Source organism: Ambystoma mexicanum, chromosome 4p (assembly GCF_040938575.1).
Source record: "Ambystoma mexicanum isolate Mex_15411 chromosome 4p, UKY_AmexF1_1, whole genome shotgun sequence".
Classification (NCBI taxonomy): Eukaryota; Metazoa; Chordata; class Amphibia; order Caudata; family Ambystomatidae; genus Ambystoma; species Ambystoma mexicanum.
Genome location: NC_090927.1, coordinates 1,062,578,131 through 1,062,603,867, shown reverse-complemented (window position 1 = coordinate 1,062,603,867; position 25,737 = coordinate 1,062,578,131). Strand labels below are relative to the sequence as shown.

The following is a 25,737-nucleotide window of genomic DNA, read 5'->3' as shown; positions in this document are numbered from 1 at the left end:
CCAGTGGCTGCGAGGATTAAGTTCAAAACCCTCTGCATTGTCCACAAGGCCTTCTGGGGCCTTGGGCCAAAATACCTTCAACTCTCTCTTCCGAAATATCTTCCTTCTCGAGCTCTTCGCTTATCCACCTCCAACTACCTCAGGGTCAGCCGCTTCTCCAAGCAACAAGCTGGGGGTAGATCTCTCTCCGCAGCAGGGGCCTCCCTCTGGAACAGCCTTCCTGCCTCCCTGAAACTTGAGGAGAACCATCTCCGGTTCCGGAAGCACCTAAAAACCTTCCTCTTTGCCTCCGCTTTCTCTCCTTCTCTCCCCTGCTAAAATCACTGAACCTGCACTGAATCTGCTACTGGGCCACTCACCGATCTCGGTCCTTGGCCCAGCCACTCTTCCCTGCACTGCCTACCTGCACTACGGGACCGTCTCTGTATCCTACAGCCCCTTCTCCCAGCACTTACCTTGCACTTGCCACCAGCTGGCCCTATTATTTATCTTGTATTCTACTAACCATGTACTGCACTTTCCTTGCACTTGCCACCAGCTGGCCCTATTACTTATCTTGTATTCTACTAACCATGTACAGCACTTTTCCCCCTCTCCCCTTCCCCTTGCACTTTTCCCAGTCCCCTCTACCCTTGCACTTACGCGATCTGAATGACACCTGGCCTAGTAGGATCGTTGTCGGTCTCCCCTTGATCTCCCCCCCCCCCTGCCTCGTCGCGCCTTGAAACACTTGTGTATAGGCGCGTTACAAATGCCATATCATATCATATCATATCATATGGAGAGGGTCAAAAACCAGGAGCACTGCTGGCCCGTCTATTATCAATCGATAAAAAACCTACCCGCGTAGAACGCATTAAAAACTCTCTCAGAACCCTACTATACACGGAAGAAGAGATAATAAAAGTGTTCCGAGACTTCTACCAGGACCTGTATAGCTCCAAACGCAACATAGACCTTGAACCACTACAAGACTTCCTAAACGACACCGAACTGTACTGGGTAGCCGGAGAGCTACGCAAACCCTTAAACGCGCCAATAACACTGGAAGAAATTCTAGAAGCAATCAAGCATCTCCCGAACACAAAAGCACCAGGCCCTCACAGGCTCACAGGAGAATTTTATAAAGCCTACACAGCCACCATAGCCCCTCTATTGCTTCAAGTCTACGAAGAATCTATAGACCAAGGAAGCACCCCCCCCCACAATGCGCGAAGCCAATGTGATAGTACTACACAAGGACGGTAAACCCCCAGAAGACTGTGCATCGTACAGGCGGATTTCCTTGATCAACCTAGACAACAAGATCCTAGCCAAAATTCTAGTGTCACGCCTACTCCCCCTCATGCCAGCATTAGTACTCGGCGATCAAGCTGGATTCATCCCAGGGCGGAGTACGACCTACGGCATCATAAGGTTGTTCGGCGTTATAGAAGCCCTCGATCCAACACAACAGGCAATAGCCGTACTACTCAACGCTGAAAAGGCGTTCGATTATGTTGAATGGCACTAAATGTTCGCAACACTAAGACAATTGGGGCTAGGGAATTTCTTTATTAAACTAATATCGCTGCTATACAAAGACCCACTATACTACATTACCCTAGGGAACGCCAGATCCTCAAGCATCAAACTGGAACGTGGGACTAGACAGGGGTGCCCCCTCTCTGCTCTTATCTTCGCCTTGGTAATGGAACCCCTAGCATCGAGACTGAGATATCCCACCAATTACACAGAGGTCTAAAGCTGGGACCCGACAGACTAGTGGTCTCCCTCCATGCAGGCGATGTCATGCTGTACATCAGCGACCCCCAAACCAACCTCAACCCAGTAATGCGTGAAGTGATCAAATTCGGTCATATGTCCGGGCTCATAACTAATCAGTCAAAATCGGTAATATTTCCCCTAACTCCAAGCACCACCAAGTTCACGGACGATCACGGCCTTAAGTGGGAAAACACAAAGGTCCGATACTTAGGCATCCACATGTCCCTCAGTCACAAGGACATATATAAAGATAACTATGAAACAGCATTAAGCTCCCTGCAGAACAGGTTCACAGATGGAAGTCACTCCCTCTAACACTGTGGGGTAGAACCTCTGACCAAAATGGTGATTCTCCCCAAACTCCTCCATCTATTCACAAATATACCACTGCTACTTCCGAAATCCTTTTTCCAAAAAGTCAAAAGCCTCATTCTGGAATTACTATGGGCGGGCAAACCAGAGCGGGTGGCATACGCAACATTAACATTAGCAATTTCAGGAGGCGGTCTTGCGCTCCCAGATATAGGAAAATACTATTGGGCAGCCCAAGCACAATTTTTGAGCCACTGGTACACGATACACTTCGTCCGCCCACATGTACAAATAGAGCGAGCCCTTGCATCCCCCAACCTGCTAAGAGCTGTCATCATCAGTCACACAACACGCTAAATACAGTTTTACCCACATATGCAGTTTGGAAAAAGATTGCTCGCAAATACGAGGTAAACTTAAGATTCTCTCCCCTACTGCCAATCAGATTCATTCCCGGTATCCCCCTCACGAACGAGATAACATTTCTCGCATGGCTAGACAAAGTCAACATCCATTCATTTGGAGACCTCTTCACAGAGGGCTCCTTTATAACCCCACAAATGGCTAAAGACAAGGGAGGCACCACCTCCCTCGACATATTCCTCTACTTTAGGCGACGCCACACCCTGCAGGCCCTGTTCCCATCATTCCCTAAACATCCACCGACGTGGGACCTATTACATAACATAATACAGGCCGAAGGCGAAGGGAAACTAGTGTCACTACTGTATAAGTCCCTACTAACTGACACAGTAAAGATCAACCCCTGAGTAAAGTTAAACTGGGAAACAGCGATACAGGAAACATTACCCGAAGAAGACTGGGCCTATATCCTACGTCAAACCCAGAAGGCTGCGTTAAATACTCGTCTCAAACAAATTCACTTCAACCTCGTGCACCAAACCTATTACACCCCAGTCAGGAAACATAACCACCACCCAGAGCAATCGGGACAACGTGAAAGATGCAAGACCGCAAACGTAGACTTTTTCCACCTCGCCTGGAACTGCCCTGGGATATGTCGTATCTGGGATGAAGTCCTACAGACAGTAACCAACATATTGGGAGAAGAGGTGACCCCACTCCCCTTAGCACCTCTCCTCGGGTTAACCAAATACCTGCAACCTGCAATACGAAAACTAGCAGCCCTTCTCATGATACTAGCTTGAAGGAGGATCGCTATGACATGGGGCCGCGGCCCGATACCCACACTCGAAGCCTGGAAAAAAGACATTATGTACTGCCAAAACATGGACACTGAATTTATAAGGACATTACCACAACACACACGCCCCCCCGATATCTGGGAGCCACACATCGCATATTTACTAAACAGCGCCGAAACCTCAGATTCAGAAACCCAAGCCACACAGACGCAGTGAGAGGATCAATGAGATCCAACAACGTACGGATGATAGTCCAAGCAGTGAGGACAAGTAAATCTGAACTCACAGAGTCGGGCGTCAGGGGAGGGGGGAGATTGAGTAGTAATGTATGCAAGTTTAAACTGTTATTTCGGCACCCGGTTGGTGTGATTGTGTATGTTCACACAGGTAAAATCTCAAAATACTAGTCTGCCATGTATACAACTGAAGTTCGTCATTAATCCTGGCAACATTTCTCATAATGAAGAATTGCAGGACAGTAAGTGGTTCGGAAAATCATTAGATACACTCTTTAAACTACTGCCTAATGTTTAAGATATGCTACCTGGATACTTGGATAATATAAACATCCTCATGTTTTCTATCTTTGAAAAAAGATGGTATAAAATTGATTTTAATACATTTCGAAACTACAAACCAGCAGACAACATACAACATAACTCACCATGTGGAAAAATGCTTTCCTCCAAGTGAAGGTTAACATGCTCCTGGAGGATGTGACAATTAGAACAGACTAGTTGACAGAACGGGCATTCATAGCATGGCAGGCCAATTCCTGGAAGAGACAATTAAATAGTGAGGAACAATGCGGGTACCCTTTTGTATTTTAATAGTTTACGAAGACGACAAAGCGCATTTTTCTTTTTGTTTTTAATTGTATTTATTGCCCAAGATGTCCCCTTCTGCTCGTATCTTACATGGTTCATGGGCAACCTCTTAGGCCAAAAAGGGTTCAAATGTTAAAAAGTGTAGCATTTAGGATTGTTTTAGTTTAGTTTATTATTTGTATAGCGCAGCCTAACCCTGAGGTATTTTGGTGCTTAGACAGAAGGCATATGTTGCAGTTACAGTACAGTAGAAGAGGAACACCAAATTGTGCGGATGAGAGTTACAGGATGGTCGGCATTACACACTGTTGCAATAGAAAAGGAAAGCCAAAAATTGTGACGACCAGGTTACAAAGGATGGTCGGCTTAGCAACAGCAGGCATACGGACCAGGTTACATAGAGGTCTGTGTGTCTGTAATATGGCAGATATTCAGAGTACAAGAGCGATGATGGACACGGGGTAGGAACCCCCAGGCTGAAGAAGCAAAGGTGATGGACACGGCCGTAGTGCAAGCGCTGTGGTAAAAGACAATCTAGGAGAACCTCATCAAGTGCTGATGATATCAGGTAGCAGATTTTCATGTAAAATAATAAATTAAAATGTTCCCCACAACATACAGTCCCTTTATTTCATTGTAACATTGGATTTTATGAATGAAGGCAAGAGGAAGAAACATGCAATGGTAGCCAGAAAAATATATATGGGATACATTACTCACTGTAATCGTATTTCTGATGCTTGTATCTGCTTAGATTCACATGCTGTGCATAGGCCGACATCTAGTGGAAGCTGCGGAGTATTACAGTTTGTTTTTCGAAACTCGAAAATGGGCGTCGACACAGGCGTGCCAGTAATACTATCCCTAGTGTGACGTCCACTGTACCCAAGATCCCTCACGCGTCTGGGATCCTCAGATTGTATTTTTTCTGACATGAGGAAGCATGAGGAGTAGCGTGAGTACAGATAATCCAAGCAGATAGACAGGAAGGTAAGACTACAAGCAATCATGCGCCTTCTCTCGGAGGGGAGGAAGGGTGGGTCGCATGTGAATCTAAGCAGATACAAGCATCAGAAATACGATTACGGTGAGTAATGTATCCCTTCTGAGGCTTGTGGAATCTGCTTAGATCACATGCTGTGCATAGATTAGCGAGCAGTACCCGAAGAAGGAGGTGGGATGTGAGAAGGGTCATGAGCAAACAGGTGTCTTAGAACCGCTTGTCCCACTTGTGTATCTGTCTTGGAATGAGTGTCAATGCAGTAATGCTGAGTAAAGGTGTGAATAGAGCTCCAAGTAGCTGCTTTGCAAATGGTGTCGAGGGGAACATTTGCAATGAAAGCCAGAGTGGCACCAATGCCTCTAGTAGAATGGGCCCTTGGCGTAAAAGGCAGAGTTTTTCCAGAAAGAGAGTAACACAGCTGTATACAGTTGATAATCCACTTCGAGATCGCGCCTTTAGAGACGCGATCCCCCTCTCTGCCTGTAGCTACGGAGACAAACAGTTGATCTGTTTTTCTTAGCGGTCTGGTTTTATTTACATAGTAGAGGACCGCCCTACGCACATCAAGGGTGTGTAGTTTCACCTCAGCCGAGCTTTGCGGGTTCTGGAAGAAAGCCGGAAGCTCGATGGACTGGTTTACATGGAATTTAGATATAAATGTAGGTGAGAACCTAGGGTGTGTGCGTAAAACCAGTTTGTCTTTGTGGATAGTAAAGAAAGGATCCTGCACTGACAGAGCCTGAATTTCACTGACCCTTCTTATAGAGGTAATGGCTACTAAGAAGGCAGTTTTATAAGTCAGGTGTTTGAGACTACTTTTATGCATGGGTTCGAAAGGGGGCCCCCATGAGCTTAGCTAGCACCACATTAAGGTCCCACCCTGGCGGTGGGTTCGAAATAGGAGGGTGAAGTCTCTTTACTCCTTCCATGAAGGCTTTAACTACTGGTACTTTCCACCACAATACTTTGTTATGGGATGTGGTGTAAGCCGAGAGGGCTGCCAGGTGTACTTTCAGAGAGTTAAAAACCAAACCTGCGTCCAGCAGGTGGAGCATGTATGTTACCACGTTGGAAGGAGTGCAATCAACTGGGTTGATTTGTTTATTCTGGCACCAAATAACGAATCTCTTCCACTTGTCAGAGTAACAGTGCCTTGTGTTTGGTTTCCTGGATTCTTTTAGGATGTCCATACACCTCTGTGGTAAATTGAGATGCACAAACTCTATGACCTCAGGAGCCATGCTGCCAGGTTCATTGAGTTGGGTTCCTGGTGCACTGTTTGACCTTGTTGCTGGGACAGTAGGTTGTACCAGGCTGGGAGTTTGATGGGCTCGCACAGCGCCATCCTGCGTAGGTGTGGAAACCATGGTTGTCTCGCCCACATGGGAGCAACTAGGATGAGCGTCATCGATTCCTTGTTCATCTTGTACACCACCTTCCTGATGAGAGGAGTTGGAGGAAAAGCGTACGCAAACATCCCTGACCAGTTCATCCACAGGGCGTTCCCTTGGGAGTCTGGCTGGGGGAACCTGGATGCAAATCCTGGGCATTGTTTGTTTTCGCTTGTGGCGAATAGGTCTATAGTGGGGAAACCCCACTGAGAGAATAGATCTTCTACGATCTCTCTGTGAAGGACCCATTCGTGTTCTTCTGGGAGGGAGTCTCTGCTTAGGGCATCCGCTAGGGAATTGAGCTCCCCTGGAACATGTTGTGCTGATAGGAAGATGTTCCGTCTGAGTGCCCATATCCAGATTTTCTGGGCAAGCTTGGACAGATTTGGCGAACGAGTCCTTCCTTGTTTGTTCAGATAGAACATGGCTGTCGTGCTGTCCGTCCGGATCTGCACCGACAAGTTTAGTAGATGGGGCTCGAACGCCCGAAGCGCTCGGAATACTGCCAGAAGCTCTAGCAGGTTGATGTGGTTCTTGGCTACTGAGTGAGACCAGAGACCCTGAGCTGTGTGGTGGAGATGGTGAGCTCCCCACCCAGTCAGGCAAGCATCTGTAGTTACCACTGCTTGTACTTCGGGATCGTAGAAGGGTTTTCCCCTTGCGAGATTCTCTTTTGTCCACCAGTGTAAGCTCTGTATGAGTGTTGGCGAAACGACCACTAGATCGTCCCACTGAACACTTGCCTGAGACCATTGTTTCGCCAACCATTCCTGCATGGGACGCATGCGCAGACGCGCGTGGGGGACCAGGTAAATGCATGACGCCATCATGCCCAGTAACCGCATTGCTTTGCGTACCGTTATTTGTTGACCTGACTGATAATGTGGAATTTGCAGTAGTATATTCCGAATTCTCTCTTCCGAGGGGAAGGTCAACCCTTTCTGAGTATCTAGGATTGCTCCTAGGAACTGTTTTGAGGTGCTTGGCACCAGACTTGACTTCTTCTCGTTGATAGAGAAGCCTAATTCGTGGAGGAGGTCGATAGTCCTCTGAATGTTTGACCTGCAAATTCTTGGGGTTTCCCCCGTTATGAGCCAGTCGTCCAGATAAGAGTACACTGGGATTGCCTCCCTGCGTAGGTGTGCAGCTGCCACCGCCAGTACCTTGGTGAATACCCTTGGTGCTGAAGCTATCCCGAAGGGCAGTACCTTGAATTGGTAGTGGCGACTGTCCACTTTGAAGCGCAAGTATTTTTTGTGCGCTGGGAGCATGGAAATATGAAAATAAGCATCTTTCATATCCAAGGTTGCCATGTAGTCCCCTTTTTTCAGGAGGGGGATTACCTCTTGTAGCGTGGTCATACGGAATTTTTGGGGCTTGACATACTTGTTGGCAGGCCGTAGGTCCAATACTGGGCGCATTGTCAAATCTTTCTTTGGCACAAGGAAGTAAGTTGAATAGATACCCTTGTTTACCTGGTGTCCTGGGACGAGTTCTATCGCGTCCTTTTCTAGCAGAATGGCGATCTCCTCGAGAAGGATCTTCTGATGTTCTAAGGAGTGTATTCTTTGTCGTGGAGGGTGGTTCCGGGGACGCTGCAGTAATTCTATACAATATCCTGTGGACACTGTTGACAGCACCCATCTGTCTGAGGTGATCCCTTCCCAAGCCTGGGTGAAGTTGGAAATGCGTCCCCCTACTGGGGTTGCGTGAGAAGGGACCCTGAACTGAGCGTCACTGCTTTGGCGGAGGCGTGCCACCTCCCTTGTTGGGGCTGCCTCTGCCTCTTCCACGACCTCTCTTGTTACCCTTGCTGTAACTTTGGGTAGACTGCTGGTTGTTGTTCCATTGTGTACCCTGTCCTTGGGCATAGTTGCCTCTTTGTGAATTTTGGCCGCGTGGGCGACGAAAATTACTGTTCCCCCTCTGGTTCGGGGGTTTGTTGGTAAGCTGGCCAAGGGATTTGAGAGTCTCATACTCGTCCTTGGCATTCTTAAGTGCGTCTTCGACCGCTTTCCCAAACAATAGATCTGGTTCCACCGGCTTGTCTATTAATGAAGCCTGTGTTTCTGTTTTGAACCCCGACTGCCGTAACCACGCATGTCTCTTGATAACAGTACCTTCTGCTATCAATCTTCCTGCGTTGTCTGCAGCGTCGAAAGTTGCTTTTAATATGCAACCAGACACGGCTCTCCCTTCTGCCGAGATCCGAGCCAACTGGCCCTTTAACGGTTCAGGAGCAGAGGCTATGAGCGCCGCGACCTCTTCCCATTGATGGCAGTTGTAACTTGCCAACAGGGTGGTGGAGTTTGCAATCCTTGCTTGGTAGGCGGACGTTGAGGCTACCTTCCTGCCAAACCCGTACAGTCTTTTGCTCTCCTTGTCGGGAGGAGCTTCTGACGACGATAAGGGTGTCCCAGCCCTCTTCCGAGTGTTGGTAACCACTAGGGAGTCTGGTTTAAGATGACCTCTTATATAAAGAGGGTCAGACTGGGCTGCCCGAAAAAGTTTTTCGACTCTGGGGTTGACGGCTCTGGTGAGGTTAGGATTCACCAGGGATGGATCTATTCTACGTTGGATGGATTTAAGGATAGGGATGGTCTGAGCGACCGGCCTCCTCTCTCCCACCAACTCTTCTGCGAAGTCCCTTTCCTCCTGTACACCGTGGGTGTCGATGTGAAAATGTTCTGCTGCGCGAGCAAGAACTTCATTAAGGAGGGGTTGGTTATCAACTGGCGAGTCGGTAACTGGGGCTTCGCTCTCTACCGGGGAATCTACTCTGTAAATTTCCTGCTCATCTTCTACCTCCTCCAGGTCCTCATCCTCCGCATAGTATTCAGACCCGGTTCGTTCCTCCATAATTGTAAACTCCTGGTCCCCTTCAGGGAAAGGATTTCCTTGGTATCTGGGGTGTGGAGTAGAGTATGGAGTAGAGTAAGGCTGCACCTCGAAGGGGTCATGTCTTTCGACCCGGGCCTTTTTACTTAGGGGGATAGGATCAGAGGAGCCTGAGGGTGTGGCCCCTTGAGGGTCATACGAAAGGAAATGTTCTGGGTTTTTGTCATAAAAATCAGCTAAGGAAGACATCCTTGACATGACCCTGTCTATGTCCTCACTGGACCATTCTTTGGAACAGGGTATGACTTTAGTAGGCAACTTAGAGGACTTATCAAGGGTACCCTTGCTGGATGTTGAAGTCCCAGTAGATTTATGTTCATCTGTCTGCTTGGGGTGGAAGGATGGTCTTACAGGAGTGGAAGGCTGAGCTTTCCGCTGTTTCCCTCCCTCCCCGTGCGTGGAAAAATGTTTTCCCTGCCCCTTGGAGGCCCCAGAGACTTTCGACGCCTGGCGCCGAGGGTCGGGAGAGGTATCTTGTTTCGAGCGTGGGGCCTCGCTGGTGTTAACTGCGCTCTAGGTCTCTTAGAGCGCGGCCTGGGGGTGGAAGTCGTCTTCGTCTTCCGACGATCGAACTTCCGTTAATCTATGGAGCGAGGCACTCTTGGCAAGAGTGGATGATTGCCTTGCGTCATGAGGCGATCTCGATTGAGAGCGCCCAGAGGACACCGAGTCGGACCGTTCTATCCGTGCCTCTTTCCGAGAAGTCGACGTCGTCGAGGTTCGGTTGGACTTAGTGTGCTTAGTGTGTGTAGGATGTGTAGCGCTTGCGTCTCTGGGGGTCTTCCCCATAGCCGCCCTGCCGGACAACCTTCCGAGGTCGGGGACCTGCGCTCGGCAGTCTTTCGACGCCGTAATGACCTTGCCGTCCGAAAGTACGGCGTCGCTGCCATCGCTGAAGGCGCCCTCCGCTGCCATGGCTGCCTGCCTGGCGTGGTGGGCCCAACGCTTTGTCGAACGGTCCTTAAGTGTTTTAGGTTTAAACCTACTACACGCTCTGCAGTTCGCTTCGGGGTGGTCCCTCGGCAAGCAGAGATTGCACGTGGCGTGCCTGTCGACCCAAGGGTATTTGCGGTTGCACTTGGGGCAGAATTGGAAAGGGGTACCCTCCATACGCACCTTGAGGCAGCGGGCTGGTAAGTGTAGGAAATATATAAGGTGTACCTATATACCAAGAGTGAAGAGTATGTACCACCCCCCACTCTCCCTACTTGCAGGGCCGAGGCCAGCGGCCTACTAGGCCCGGGCCGAGGCCAGCGGCCTTCCGAGGCCCAGATCCGTCGTGCAGCAGCCGACGGTCGATGTCTTCTCCAGCCGTCGTCGAGTCGATGGTCGACGTTGGGGTGGGGAAGGATGTCAATAAATAATTGTAAATTGCAATAATTAGCAAAAGTATGGCTAAGGCCAGGGGACTCCGCAAGATGCTTCCGACCAGTATGGCGGAAAAAAACAATCTGAGGATCCCAGACGCGTGAGGGATCTTGGGTACAGTGGACGTCACACTAGGGATAGTATTACTGGCACGCCTGTGTCGACGCCCATTTTCGAGTTTCGAAAAACAAACTGTAATACTCCGCAGCTTCCACTAGATGTCGGCCTATGCACAGCATGTGATCTAAGCAGATTCCACAAGCCTCAGAAATATATATATATATATATTTTTTTTTTATTACTTCACATTGCGGTTATTGCCAGTATCTTCATAGTGGGAAGCATAACTGTAGGCAATTTATAATTATATGTTATGAATGCATATGTTATGAACAACAATATTAATTTAAGTAAAACTTTTGATTGGATTATAAATGTGCATTTGCCAAGCCAAAGCACCAAATATAAAATAATAAAAACTAATGTTTTGGTGACAGCGGAAAAAGAGTCACTTCGGAGAGTCTAAGAGATTACAAAGTGAAAAAACCATGCTAGAATCTATTAATGAATAAAAAGTGAAATTAATTTATAAAGTGCACCAATGAAGACTATCTAAGAGTTGGACTACAGAGAAACTGTTACATATCACAAGTAGCCATAAGAGTTTGGGCACAGCCAGTCCAAAGCAGGAGACTATGCTTGATCTCAGAGTGCTTCAACAAGCGGGAAAAGGACAGACAAGATATGATGGTCATTTTCTGAAGCACGTGGTTATCCTTTATTGATTCATGCTTGTGATACAGCTTCCTACCTTAAAAGCAAGTTAAAGATCAGTCATTAATACTACAGTTCTTGGAGATATGGACTGCAGGGGCCAGATTATATCAATGTTTTACCTGTGCTAATAATTGAGAGAATTCACTTTATTAATTAATCTTTCATTAGACGCTTAACACTGGAGACTAGTCTCCAAGCGCGGCACCAGGATTCACACCTGTGTTGCTTCCAAGACAAACTCGTTGCCACTGAGCCATCCACCTGGCCTCCACTTAGAATCAGTTTTGTTGCTTAGGTGATGCGGAAAGAAGCAAAGAGGTTTTGTCCCAATCCCCATCATGTGCTATGCTTGCTGCATGACATAAAAATAAATGTGCTTACATTTCTCTTTATGTTACACAGCAAACATAAAAACTGTGCTCCATTTTGCCCTACTAAAAATGTGTTTAGGAGACACTGATGGGACATAGTCTGTTTTCTCCATTGCCTAATATACAAGCAGCAAAATTGGTGCTAGACTCATATGCTTCCTTTATTGTACCAAAGGGGATATCTTACCTAATCCGAGCAGTGCTGTGACTAGCATGAACAATCTGCTTGCCATGAGCTCAAGTAAAACAAGTCATCAATTGTACATCTCAGAACTTAAACATACCATTGATCTCCTCATCTCCCATGGAGATAAGGTATTTTATGCCGAGAATGACCATCAAGCAAAACATTTCCTTTTGTAATACTTCCCATGCTCCAGAAAACCATTCCAACCCTTCGGCTCTCCACCCACTATTCCAACATCCAGCTTTCTCCTCTCCTCTCGACAATTTGAAACTCTGGTTTCCCCTTTAATCCCCATCATGAGAGAATCTTCAAAACCATGTGGCCTGCAAAGTCTCATCACTTCCTGGACATTGTGTATTGCGAGAGACCCGAGGGTGTTCTCACAAGTAGTCCCCAGAGATCGGTTGCTTAGGTGGCCAGGGGAGGGCCATTGTTCTTGTATCCCAACCCTGGGGTAGAAAAAGCGAGGGACGATCAACTGGGCTGGGGTTTCTTGCGGACTGCAGGGAGAACGTCCGAAGGCGAGACAAGGTATTCCCCATTCTTTGCCCCAATCCATCCTAGCCACCCTCTTTGTTCATGGGATATTGTCACCCAAGTCCCATCCTGCCCCTTAACCCTCCTTCACCAAAATGGAAGATCAAATCTTTTGGACATCTAGAGAGACCAAGCCCTTTTTCAACTCTTAACACTAACCTAGTCTCTCCTTCCTCAAAACTCAGAAAATATACTGGGATCCCACTTTTTCCTCCCAGATATCCCCCTCCAGTAAACAAGGGGATTTACCATCATTCTCTCACCTTAATGGACCGCAACAAGTTCCCACACCTGGTAGTGAAAAGAGGATAAGACAATTTCAGGCTCCCTCAGTCAGTCCAGGGTATTTCCACCCTCACCCCATCTCTCCCTCCCCATTTCCAATAAGCACTGAGACGGAGAAGAGGCGATCGGGAGCAATGCGGATAACCCATAGAAACAACATCGGAATACAAAGTGAGGCCTACCATGTAACACCTTTGAATTATTACACTAAAAGTCAGGCAAGGTCAAGCACTTTACTCCAACTATGCACACCTGACACCAATTGACTCACCTGCATCATAAAAAGGGTGGTTCTGCCAGAAGCATTGAATGACCTGGAGTTGCTGACAGGACCAGGAGAGCCAAGAAGCAGGGAGCTGCAGTAGGAAAAGCTTGGAGAGTACGGAGGGGAGCAGCTGGAGTGAGGCAGACTGCGACCTGCTGGCCGAGTCCAGAGAGATGCTGGTTCCTTTGAGACGTGTGCCAGTCCCAAGGGTTCCTGAGGGGGCAGGTGATGAGACCCTGACCCAGACCCAGTGAATCCTGAGGAAACTGCTCGCCAGCGCTGCGCTATGCAGTGCGTTTCGTCAAAGAGAGAAACTCAGAGCGTGCGGGTGGCTGGAACAGGAGTGGAAACAGACAAGGTTTAACAGCGGCATGAAGGTAAAGAAAGCAGAAAGCAAGAGAAAAAGTAAAGAGAGCGGAAAGCAGGAGAAAAAGTATGAAGAAAGATGCACTAGTGGCGTGGAAACCAAGGGAGGTAAGAGGAAAGTGAACTTTAAAGACTAGAAGGAAAGGGAAAGGGTGCAAGCGACCCGAAAGCAAGAAAGGGGTGCAAGTGACCCAAAAGCAAAAAGGGAAAGGTGCAAGTGTGCACAACAAAGTGAGAAGTGTGCAAGAGGGGCAACCAGAAGAAAGCAAAGCAAGAAGACGGTGCAAGTGCACATGATAAAACATGAAGAGTGTAAAAGAAATACAGATGAAGTAAAAAGGGGTGCAAGAGGTACAAGTAAGGAGGAGCTAAGAGGAAGACAAGTACAGAAAAGGACAGGGGTTGAGAGATCAGAGTGGTTACTCCTGGGAGGAGCAAACAGCCCAGCTTTCTCGAAAGTATCTGATACCACCCCCATGAAAGAACGGTACATTGAAAAGTACATCCTGACAAGAGGAACTTTTTGTTTGTTGGTTGAACTTCATAAAGGGGGGCCTACGCTTGGGGAGGGGAGCCCTAAAAGGCCCAGTGAAGACATTGTTGAACTTTGTGAAGAGCGGCCTAGGCTTGGGGAAGGGAACTGTGAGAGACCTAACAGGAACTGTCTCTTTTTGTTTGGAACTGGAAGAATCAAAGCTGGGGAAGGGAACCCCAACAGACCCAGATACATTGTGAACTCTACTGACTGACGGCAAAAGCCCTACGTGGAAGGTTCCAAGGGCAACCCTTTTGCGTTGAACTATTTTGAACTGGTAGAACTACACCTATTAGTAAGACTACCTGAAACCAGCTGTGGTTTATATTTCCTTTTTTTGAGTCACCATTTTCCTTTAAGAAAAGCCCCCATCACATTTGGTTTAGGGTGAGGGCAAGCATAGGTTTGGACACAGACAAACTTTGGTTTTGGACTTACAGACATCGACGGCCCTTAAAAGCATCAGTTTATGGGAACAATCCCCTTAGAGTTAGGGCCAGGTAGGTACCTTACACCAACCCCACAAGGTTTGATAATAAAAGGTTTTCAAACTATTACTTTGAGTCTGTGTCTCTCTTGATACCATGCCTTTCTCACAGTATATATACAGCCTTGCCTCAGCTCTGACTTAGTGGCCTCCTTTTGAAAAGGTGGTCGCCATTTTCCTGCAAACTCCCTCCTCTGCAAAAATTATCTTGATTCTACAAATTTGGCAGTTACAGACCAATATTTAACAGCCGTTCCTCGCCAAACTCCTACCATGCCTTGCCACAGAACAATTTAAAACTGAAAAACTCTCTCCTTGATCCACAGCAAGTCAGATTTTGTCCCGGAAGAGGCCCCGAGTTGGTTATGGTATCCTTGCTGGACAATATATGCATGGCAGCCGACCACAAAAAAAGAAAAGTCAATATTTTGATCCTACACAATCGCTCAGTGGTCTTTTAAACTATCAACCATTGGGAACGTGGCTTTGCTGGGAGCCAAGCAGGAGGTGCTCTGCCAACTCTGTGAAGGCGATCTTCCCGCAGCAGCCCGGGGGATCCGATTCCCCACATATTACATACACACTAGCTCTGGAGCACTGGGGGAGTGTGGGCTGAGCCCCAGGCACTTGGTGGCTGCATAGGGCAGTCTTCCTCTAAGCCACGGCAGGGCGCAACGCACCAGAGGGAGGCTGTGCCAGAATACATCACCCAGGGCACGATTCTCTCAAGGGGGCCCTGCCACACAATGGCGCGATACTTCTGCAGGTTGGAGGATTGGAGGAGACAGCGAAGACAGTGAGCCTTGTGCAACCAGTGAGGGACTTTGAGCTAGCACACTCTTGCAGACCATACTAAAAACGTGATGGGTGGATGAGTTTAAATAAATCTGAACCACTAGCACTGCTCTGAGCAACTTTCCACACCACCGTTGTTTAGCCAGTCTGCGCAATTGCAAAAGAGGTCCAGCCAAACGCAAATCAGTCAGGTACTGCCACCAATGGGAACAGCCCAGCCTGAAAACAGTGGTGTGGAAGATTGTCCAGAGCAGTGCCAGTGGTTCAGATTTATTCAAAACTTTCCACCCATCACTGTTTTGGTTGTAGTTTGTCTCCCTGTGGGAGAGAGGGTATGCCCCGACGCCATAGGGAACCAAGTTGCACCTCACTGATGAGGCCCAACAAGGCCAAAGCATTTCTGGGGTTGCTTATGCTTCCGTGCAGAGGGGACCTGGCCTAGCAGTTCGGACTGGGCTGCTCCCATTGGGGGGGGGCAGTACCTGAGTAATTTGCATATGGCTGTACCCCTTTTGCAATGGCGCAGACGGGCTAGAAAACAGTGGTGTGGAAGGTTGCCCAGAGCAGTGGTTCAGATTTATTCAAAACCTTCCACCCATCACTTTTTTGTTTGTAGTTTGTCACCCTTGCAGACCTGCATTTGGCTCCTTAAAAGTGTCCGGTTCATTGGGAGTTCGGCCCTCGAACCCCGGTACCTCCTGGGACCTTAACTATCCTGGTCAAGCCTTTCTCCTCATGCGACAGACCCTTTGACAGCTGCTACAGCCTGGAGAAGACGACTCCCTCTATCGGCAGAGCCCTGGAGTTCCTATCCTGCGTTGGATCCTAGCTATGGGAGCGCCATTTGAACCAGAGCATTTGTGAAGTGGAATCCTCCTCTGGTTGAAATAGTGGCAACTATGGTTCCCAGGTGGCTAATTCTCCAGCTATCATTTTGGAGTGCCCCTTGGGCTAATCCCTTCCGTGTTGCCTGGTTTGTTGCTGTATTGGTGTCTGCCTGCGGGAATAGCGTCCAAGGGAGCCAGGTCTGGGAGGACAGGAGACATCATGGCCATGATGTCAAGAAATGTTTTGCAAATTAGAACAGTCCACAGAAACTCTGGTGAGAGTGGGTTCAGAGGAGGGGATGGACACAGGGAGCCCTGGCAACGAAGCAGGATCTGGGGAAGATGTTAGCTGAAAAGGGAGTTTTAGAGCTCTGTCGTGGAATTCACTCAGAGACTTGATGCAGTAGACAAAAGAGTGGCAGAGTCCCTGATTGATGAGGTGGAAAACACTACTTGCAAGTTGAGCTACGACCTTTCGCTCTTTGACAAGAGGCTCGTCGTGCTCGAGGAACAGCAGAGGCTGTTTTAAGAATACCAGGACAAAAGAGGGAACAGTTCTCAGAGGATTACCATTTGGATTTCCAGGGTCCCTGATCATGTCAAGACCTACAGTCTTACATTCAGGATTTATTTCAAGCCATTCTTGCGAGTCCCGATAGCCAGGACTCGGAGGTTGTATAAATGGATTGCATGCATCAGATTTTTTCAGCAGCACAGCGACAGAATAAGCCGGTTTCGGATGTCCTAACGAAGGGTCCACTTTTATAAGGTAATGGACAAGATAATGCTGAAGGCCCACTAGCAGAGAGATGTTTTGTATAATGGAGAGGCTAATTTTCCTACGAGATCTGTGTGATTAATTCGATGGTATCATCACTTCTTTCCCGGCAGTGGAATCCTCCCATGTGGCCAGGGGACGGCAGCCGCTTCCGGACCCTGGGGGTGGTTATGTGAGGGAGGATCACACAGGGGAAAAGACAGCCTTCGGGATATGGTGGTGATATCATCTGATGAGACATGGTATCCCCCTTTCCTTTCTGAAAATACATTTCCAACATCTCATGCCCTAATAGCCTATTGTAATACCTACCCTCTTCCACCCATGGAGGGTTTTATGAATCTGTTATATTCCAAAGGCCAACTTTTAAAATCCAACTGGCCGTGTAATATTGTAAGAGACACTTTTCACAGTCCTACATACTCTTCCTCCAAACCTAGTTTACCTTTAAAACCCATTGCAAACACTCAAATGGATATGGAAAGGGATGACTATTCCCACTTTTCCCAAAACACTGGGACGAAGAAGGGGAGTGGAGCAATGCAGAGCACGGGAATCCATGAGCACAGGCTGCGCTCTAGTGGCAGTGAGCGCACACCTGTGCCCGGGACCTTCAAATCACTGAAACAAGAACCAGAGAGACTGCTGGCAGGAGCGTGTTGCTCCTCTCCGTGCAAGAAGTCATCTGTGGAGCCAATCGGCTCAGGGTCCTGAGGGGAGAAGGCTGCTGGAAGCAGGGACACGCGGCAAGAAAGCCAGAAGCAAGTAGGGGGCTTCTGAGCATTCACTGGCATAGGAGAACAGCACGTTGCTCACCGGAATCCCATCCGAAGCAGACAAGCCCAACGGAAGCTTCAAGAAGCAGGAAACCGGTGGAGGAATGGTCACCACGCGGAAAGCAGCAGGAGACCGTCCCCAGCAGACTCTAGTAACAATGGCAAACGGCATCAGGAACTGGTGAGTCCACAAAGGGAAAGAGGGGATACCGGGGCGTGTCAGCGACTGAAAGCCAAACTGAAATAAATGTAACTAGTGAAACCACGAGAGAAAAGGAAGGGTTTGTAAAACCGGTGAGAGAAAGACTGAAAGGGGCAGTTTCCAAAAGGGAGAGACTTTCAAGAGAAACTAAAAAGCCAGATTCTAAGAAACCAAGTATCTTGGACAAAAAGGGTACAAGGCAGACCCATCAAAAGGTGGGAGAGTGAACAGGAGCTCACACCTGACAAGTCCTGGCAGAAGACTATACCAGGCAGCTATAAGTTTGTGCAATTAAACAGAAGCCCTGGCAGGAGCGTATACTAGGCAATTGTAAGAGTGTGATTGCAGAAAGTCTGGAAGGAGAGTAGACCAGGCAGTTGCAAATGTGTAAAGCTAGTAAGCTAGTCCTGGTAGGGGAACAAACCAGGCAAGTTGAAAGTGAATAAAATACAAGCAATATCCCGCAGACTGTGTTGGATTAAGGAATTTAGGGAACAAAAATCCTGCCAGGAGTGTATAACAGGCATCCCGACCATACTATGTAAAGAAAATCTTGGTAAGGAAATACACCAGGTAAATGGGAAGTGAATAAGATACCGTAAACAGTCATATGACTCTGCAGATTTTAAAGACTGAGGAACCCAAAACCTGACAGAAGAACATATTAGATTTAGTAACTGCATGAAAGTCAAAAGGCCAAACAGTTCTGTAAAGTACCTATGGTGGTAGGTGGAGTACAGTGAAAGGAAGTCTTAAGAAGGCTACATCAGGACTACTTAAAGGCCACACCTGAAGAGTGCTCAGAGAGTGCTGTTAGGCTGCAAAGAATTGAGGCTGTGAGTTGTGCTCTCCTCTCCCCAATTCATTGATGGACTTGCTACAGCTATTGAAGGTGCTGCGGTTTACTTTGCAGTGGTGAAAGACTCACCAATCATTCAATGGCTCCATTTTGACTCAGGCTGTTTATTTAACATTAACTGCACCGGTTGGAAACAACTCCTGTGTCACACCTCGACACCTTTCCACACAGCGACCCCGTTCTTACTTCCACCAGGGGAGACGGTCAAAAGGGGCATCTGGCAAAACCCTTGCTCTCCGCAGTGGTGTTCGGCATTCTGTAGTGCCGTTTCTGACACAGTGGCAAATGCCATGGAGGCTGGCTACTGCAGCACCGTCCGGAGCGGCTTCAGCCTACATTTCCATTGAAGCCTGAGTGATTCTGTAGTCCTTAACTCATGTGAGCCTCGCGTCACTTGACTCCGCCTCCTCATTGATTTAAGCTGCTGCAGCTTGGAGGACGATGCTTCTGTTTGTATGTTACAGCCGGCATTGGAAGTCCCGTCTTCATCGCCCTCTCCCTGAAGCTCCTATGCATCAGATTTCAGTGCTTTCAACAGAATCTGTGCTCCTTCCTCGTTTCTCGGTGTACCGGACCTTCGTTTGACTAAAGGACTGTCTGCCTGCTGATTTTGCTGTTTTTCTGCTCGCCCGTGTACCGGCCTGATTACCTGCTTTAAGCACTCCCTCTCTGCTGATTTTGCTGTGTTTCTGCCCGCCCCTGTACCGGCCTGCTTAAAGGACTACCTGCCTGCTGATTTTGTTGTGCTTCTGCTCGCCTGTGTACCGACCTGATTACATGTTTAAAGAACTGCCTTGCTGCTTTCATTCTGTTCCAAGCACTTTCGTGTGCTTTCCCTGCATGTCATACTCCCGTCCGGTGAGTGAAAACGTTTCTACCATAACCAAGGATTATAGTTCATAGTAGGATGCTTTTGTTAATTCTGAACTGAATGGTACTACTCTTAAATCCACTATTGGTACCTCACTTTGTGTGTTTCATATTTGTGTGTTTCATATTGGACCCTGCATCCTGCTTTCCCATCTGGAATCCACTTTCCCTTGGCTCCACTAGTGCATGCAAGGACGCTTTTCTGTTTAAGTGACTCTACCTGGCACCTCCCTATACCAAGTGCACCTAAGAACGCTTTTCAGTTGTGCACCTACCCGTATCTAGTGCGTCCCTCGTGCCGCCTGGGACTAGCTACCTGACTAACATTCCCGTTTGTTATTTTGTACTGTTGTTGTGTCCAAATCCCGGAGCATAAGCTACCTTTAATCTCCTATGGGTAAGACATTCATTGTTTCTCTCTTTTTCTTACACTACTAGTCAGGATAGGTACTAACTCCTCTTCTGCAATTGCAGGAAGAGTCCAGTGGTTGTTTAATTCAGGGGACTGGGTTATTCAGATACTTTCCTTGCTTGTTGTTACCTACTGGCAGTTTTAATTGCGTCCAGTGGTTAACCGTGTGTTTTTTCTTGCAGCCGGGTCCGTGGCGGTGCGTTCTCTCCGCTCTTTTGGGTGATCGGTCCCTCTGTCTGGCAGCTTACAGCAGAGGGTCATATCACCAAAAAGAGTCCTTTCCCTCAGAGAGAGCAGGCTCAGGTGGAGGCTCCAACCCGAGCTCTTCAATCAACCATCCAGTCCCACTGTCCAGGTCTCCTGTCTTGACTACTCCCGTCCGGTGAGTAACATCCCGCCACCCAAGACCGAGATCGGCATATAAGGAGGGGGCCACACGCACTCGAAGAGTGCTCCGTGAGTGCTGTTGGGCAGTGAAGCGCTGATCTTTCACAACTCTTACTTATGACCTTTTTCATGCCTTGTCAGCCAGGGCTTTAGGCTAAGTGTTTTTGACCTTCTAATATATTCTAAATTGAAATCAAGATGTCTTGTGCTTAGACAGCGAAATCCACAATGCCGCAAATTCCCCCTCAGCCGGCATGTTTGGAAAAAAGCAATGATACTCATACGCTAAAACCGGCTTGGAGGTCAACATTATTGCTGACACCTGCTGCATTAAGAATGAAACCTGCACAGTCAACTGCTGACATTCGCTCTCACCTCAAGAGAGCAGAGATATCCTTGTAGTCGGCCCAGGCACCTCCACCAAAACCTTGATTTAACTGACAAAAATGTATTGGGACCTCCGAGATCTCCTCTAGAGGCTCCAGAGGGCATTTACCTACACTACCTTTGGTAAACCCGCTATTAATCAGTACCCAAGTCCATCTGCTTAAAAATAATGTAACTTTGCTTCCCACGCACGACCAGTCAACACTGGAGTTCCACAAGAAGCATGCCTATCAGCCCTCCTGTTTAACCTCTATATGTCCACCCTCCCACGAATAATCCGCTTGCACAATATCCTGTGCTATAACTACGCCGATGACACACAACTAATCCTAAAACTACTGAATTCAAAACCCAACTGCCAACCCAACCTCGCTTCCTGCCTCCTCGACATAGATCACTGGATGACCACAAACCACCTCTTACTAAACCCCTCCAAAACTGAAATCATGGTATGTGGCAACACCGAACTTCTTCCACACCCTCTACCCTGGCCATCTGCCATGGGCAATTCCCTGAACACCCTCAAATTCAGTAAAAAACCTTGGATGCACCCTAGACTCAGACCTAACCCTCTCGCTTCAAGTCAACAACGTCTCCAAGTCCTGCCATTACCACCTTAAAACTCTTAGGCGCATTTTTCCATACCTCTCCTTTACCAACAGACTCTCCGCATTCCAATCGATCGTTATGTCAAGGCTGGACTATGCTAACCCCTTCTACCTCAGAGTCCACGCGTACTAACTGACTAAACTACAAAGAGCACAAAACGCAGCAGCCAAAGTGCTACTAGCTTTTGGCCCAAGAGACCACACCTCCGCAGCTCTCAAAACTCTGCACTGGCTTCCGGGTTGCCCGAAGGGTGACCTTCAAAACCTTATGCATATCCCACCGAGCAATGCATAAAACCGGACCTCAATATCTTCAAGACAAACTAAAACCCTACCATCCTCCAGGCACTCTAAGATCAAGCTCTGCCAGCCTCCTGGGCATACCTAAAACCAACTCAGTCAGGTTAGGTGGATCATCATTCTCATCCCTGGCCCATACTCTGTGGAATGTACTTCCACCCCACATCCGACTCACTGAGGACCTCATGTCTTTCTGCAAATTACTGAACACATGGCTCTTCCCCTAAAAATCGACTCCTAACTCAAACTGGATAACAGCAATCAATGACCTTAGCCCAAAGCTGCCTTAGCATAAATATCAGTCCAGCATCATGATCCGAGCGAGAAATCAAAAACTAATAACCACCAAGCGCCAATGTAAATTGAAACGGATAAACTGAATAGCATGAGTGAAGTAGACAAAATTATTAAAGTGGAAAAGGAATGAACTCAATGAAAGCAGTGAAGTGGATGAAATAAAGGAAATTAATGATATCAATGAAATAGAAGATAGGATCAAAGTGGACGAGAGGAATAAAGTGGACGTGAGGATGGAAAGGATGAGTACATAATACGGATGGTATGCACGGAATAGATAGAGTGCATGGAACTGACAGATGGCATGGAATGACAGAGTGCCTGGAATGACCGGAATTAATGGAATAGATAAATCAAGTGCATGATATGGATGGAGTGCATGGGACGGATGGGGTGCATGGGACGGATTACGTGGGTAGAGCGAATGAAGTGGGTGGAACGGATAAAGAGCTGTAGAGCAGATGAAGAGTGTGGAGCGGATGAAGAGTGCAGGGCGCGGATGGAGAGTGCGGGGCGCGGATGGAGAGTGCGGGGCGCGGATGGAGAGTGCGGGGCGCGGATGGAGAGTGCGGGGCGCGGATGGAGAGTGCGGGGCGCGGATGGAGAGTGCGGGGCGCGGATGGAGAGTGCGGGGCGCGGATGGAGAGTGCGGGGCGCGGATGGAGAGTGCGGGGCGCGGATGAAGAGTGCGGGGCGCGGATGTAGTGTGTGGAGCGGATGAAGTAAATGGGTGGAGCGGATGAAGTAAATGGGTGGAGCGGATGAAGTAAGTGCTTGGACGGAACGGATGAAGCCAATAGAACAGCGGAAAAGGTGGAACGGATAAAGTGGGTGGAACGGAAGAAGCGGGCGGGACGGATGAAGTAGATGGAATGGATGAAGTGGGTGAAACAGATGATGCTTGTAGAGCGAATAAGGTGGGCAGAACAGATGAAATGGGTGGACCGGATGATGAGGGCGTAACATGCATAGATCAGACGAATTGCATGAGAAGGAATACATGGAACAAATTGAACAGATAGAGTGATTAGATTTGAGGGAGTACAAGCAACGGAGGGAATGCTAGAACAGATAGAGGCCATGGAATGGACACTGTACAAAAATGGTTGGAGTGCATGGAGCGGTTGGAGTGTGCTCGATCACATCCACCTAATGTAAACCACCATATCACATCTCCACGCTTACTCTCTTCTATACACCACCACTCAACTAGAACACAGCGATACTATAACACATTCAGTATATCTGTTCTCATAGTCCCCATCATCCTAATTAAACACAGCTGGCTACACACCCGCCAGCCTAGCCTAGCCTAACGCAGCCAGAATCAGTCTGGATAACACCCTGACAGAAGAAACACATACTCATGATCTCCCAACCACCACACCTACCGCTAAGAAGCAGCTATCATACGAATACTACACCTGCTGCACACATATCTGGTGTGTGTGTGTGTGTTTTTGTTTTCTTTCTCTCTCTCTCCCTCCCTCCCCTTCTCTCCCCCTCTCCCCCCCTCTCTCCCCCTCTCTCCATTACTATACAATCATTAATAAAACTCTTTGACTCAAGGATCAGGTAGCTCTTTTAACTGACTTGAATTCAAAGGTCTCTCTTATTGAAGGTCGAATTGTTTTACCATATAATAATTTATTAACAAAACTACATCCATCTAAAACCATAAATACAGATCCATCAATGAGTCAAGCAATTCACACACAGAGATCTGTCTTTGAGGAGGAAAGTTCACCTCACTTTGGAAATAATCTATTATAGTTTTGCCGAACTCTGAGACTTTAAACCCAGCGGCAGTCTCAGGTACCCGAGGCCATGCAATTAGGGTTGACATGATTGATTCGGTCAGCTCAAATCACCAAATGTACTATCAGAATTTGGATACCTCCGTTCTCGATGACTCAGAAGATAATTTGAACCCACCGGCAACTGCACCCTCGTATCCTTAGTAGTCCTTTCGATGGACGAAAAACAGCCAACGAACTTTCCGATTTGTAATCAAACTGGGAATTCTCGACACCGTAATGCAAAGAAACTGAAAAAAATCTAACCATCAAAAAAATCACAACAGCCACCACAGGAGGTTTTTGCGAACCCTTACCACTCCAATTTTCCTAAACTGCGTCGCAAAAAGAAGCAACCTCCATTGCAGTTGCACAGTGATGAGAATTCACAAATGCAATCCTACTCTGGCACTAATGCAATGGCAATATGGATCTCCTAATCAATTTGACCCAATATCTATAAGACCTATCAGCAACTCAGTCGACAGCAGTCCCCACTGTTTTCTATTGCTATGTAAATTACACCACTGACGCAGAGTGCTGTATCTACTCCAATCAATTAATTTACCAAAGGTTATGCAACCTTCAGCTAATGAAGATAGCTTTTATACATCGGAACAAACACGATTGGGCTTACTTAAGCGGAGAGACTTTAAAGATCAACCATTAACTCACATGGAAGGGGAATCTTACCAAGACTTGAGACTGTTTGCTATTGGAGAGGCTCCCAATTTCGAAAGACAATGATTTTAAATAGATTAACTGTCTTTAGATTGATGGGGGCTATTCCATCTTTAAATAATATCTGGACGATAATGAGCGGGTTGAATTTGTATATAATGATAGATTGGCTATGGTCTTGTTACACATAGGCTCAAGAATTATATTAAAATATATTCTGGATATGGCCCATCTATTTTTACTATTGTCTACGACCTAAGAAGAGTGACAAGGGGTAAACTTCTGGCAGCCACCATTGAAATTGAACAGCCAAGGTATTATGGCCCACTACAGATTTCTAGGCAGAATAACTTGATGGGCGCTCGTCTGGTGCTGGAATGTTACATGCGTTCCTCCCAACAACTGGAGCCTAGTGCTTGGGCTTGGCCGCCAGGAATTTTGACCAATGGGAATACTGAAACTTAAGTAGAACCAGTCTTGGAGGCTCCCATATACATGATCTCTTGGAATAAAAGAGGTTTTACCCATCTATTGAAACCAGAGACCGGTAATGTAATGGCTAATGATATCCTCTTGCTCCAGGAGACATGGTTTGTCAGTGCTTTTGATTCAAACTATAAAAGGGGCTCAAGGGAAGGCCTTCATCAGGTTTGTTAACAGCAGTGAGAAATGATACAGGCCTAACCCTTGAAACATGCCCCCCCCCTCCTAACCCATATGTTTAAGTGTCCAAATTAGCTTAGCCAACTGGTGCGTCCAAGACAAAGATTTCCATAGATGTGTGTAAAGTATATTGGAATCCATCAGCTCTCTGTTCAGATGTATTTTTAACAGCCTTTGGTATTCTTCATGATAATTTCCTTCAAGAGGAATCAATTGCGTCAATCAATGAAGGGGGTGATTTTAACGCTACTTGTTCGACTCTTGATAACGACAAAAAAACAAAGCCAAAATAAATGAGGCCATTGGATGCAAATGTAGTGGACTGAATTCGGTACTGTTAAAAAACAAAAAAGCCAGAGTTGGATGGGAAGAAAGGTTTGAAATGTGGTGATTAACATGGAGGTAGGAATCAGGGTGCAAAATGTGCACTCGCCATTGGCGAGTGATATTTGACTCTTGCCCAGTAAGTAATGGTGTGCTGTCTGCATGTATAAAAATGAGGTAGCAAGTGGACTTTTTTTTTTTTATAGCTGGATAGTAGTTTGAAGCTTGAATTT

At 47.4% G+C, this 25,737-nt stretch overlaps 1 protein-coding gene across 3 annotated transcripts in view; it reads right to left on the bottom strand.

Moving 5' to 3' along the window:
- ZUP1 (zinc finger containing ubiquitin peptidase 1) overlaps window positions 1-25,737 on the bottom strand; it is a 705,973-nt gene that overhangs the window by 507,155 nt on the left and 173,081 nt on the right. For all 3 annotated transcript variants that reach the window (XM_069606641.1, XM_069606639.1, XM_069606640.1), the window contains exon 2: window positions 3,910-4,020. In XM_069606641.1, the coding sequence (XP_069462742.1) occupies window positions 3,910-4,020 (111 nt within the window). The remainder of the gene's footprint in view (window positions 1-3,909; window positions 4,021-25,737) is intronic.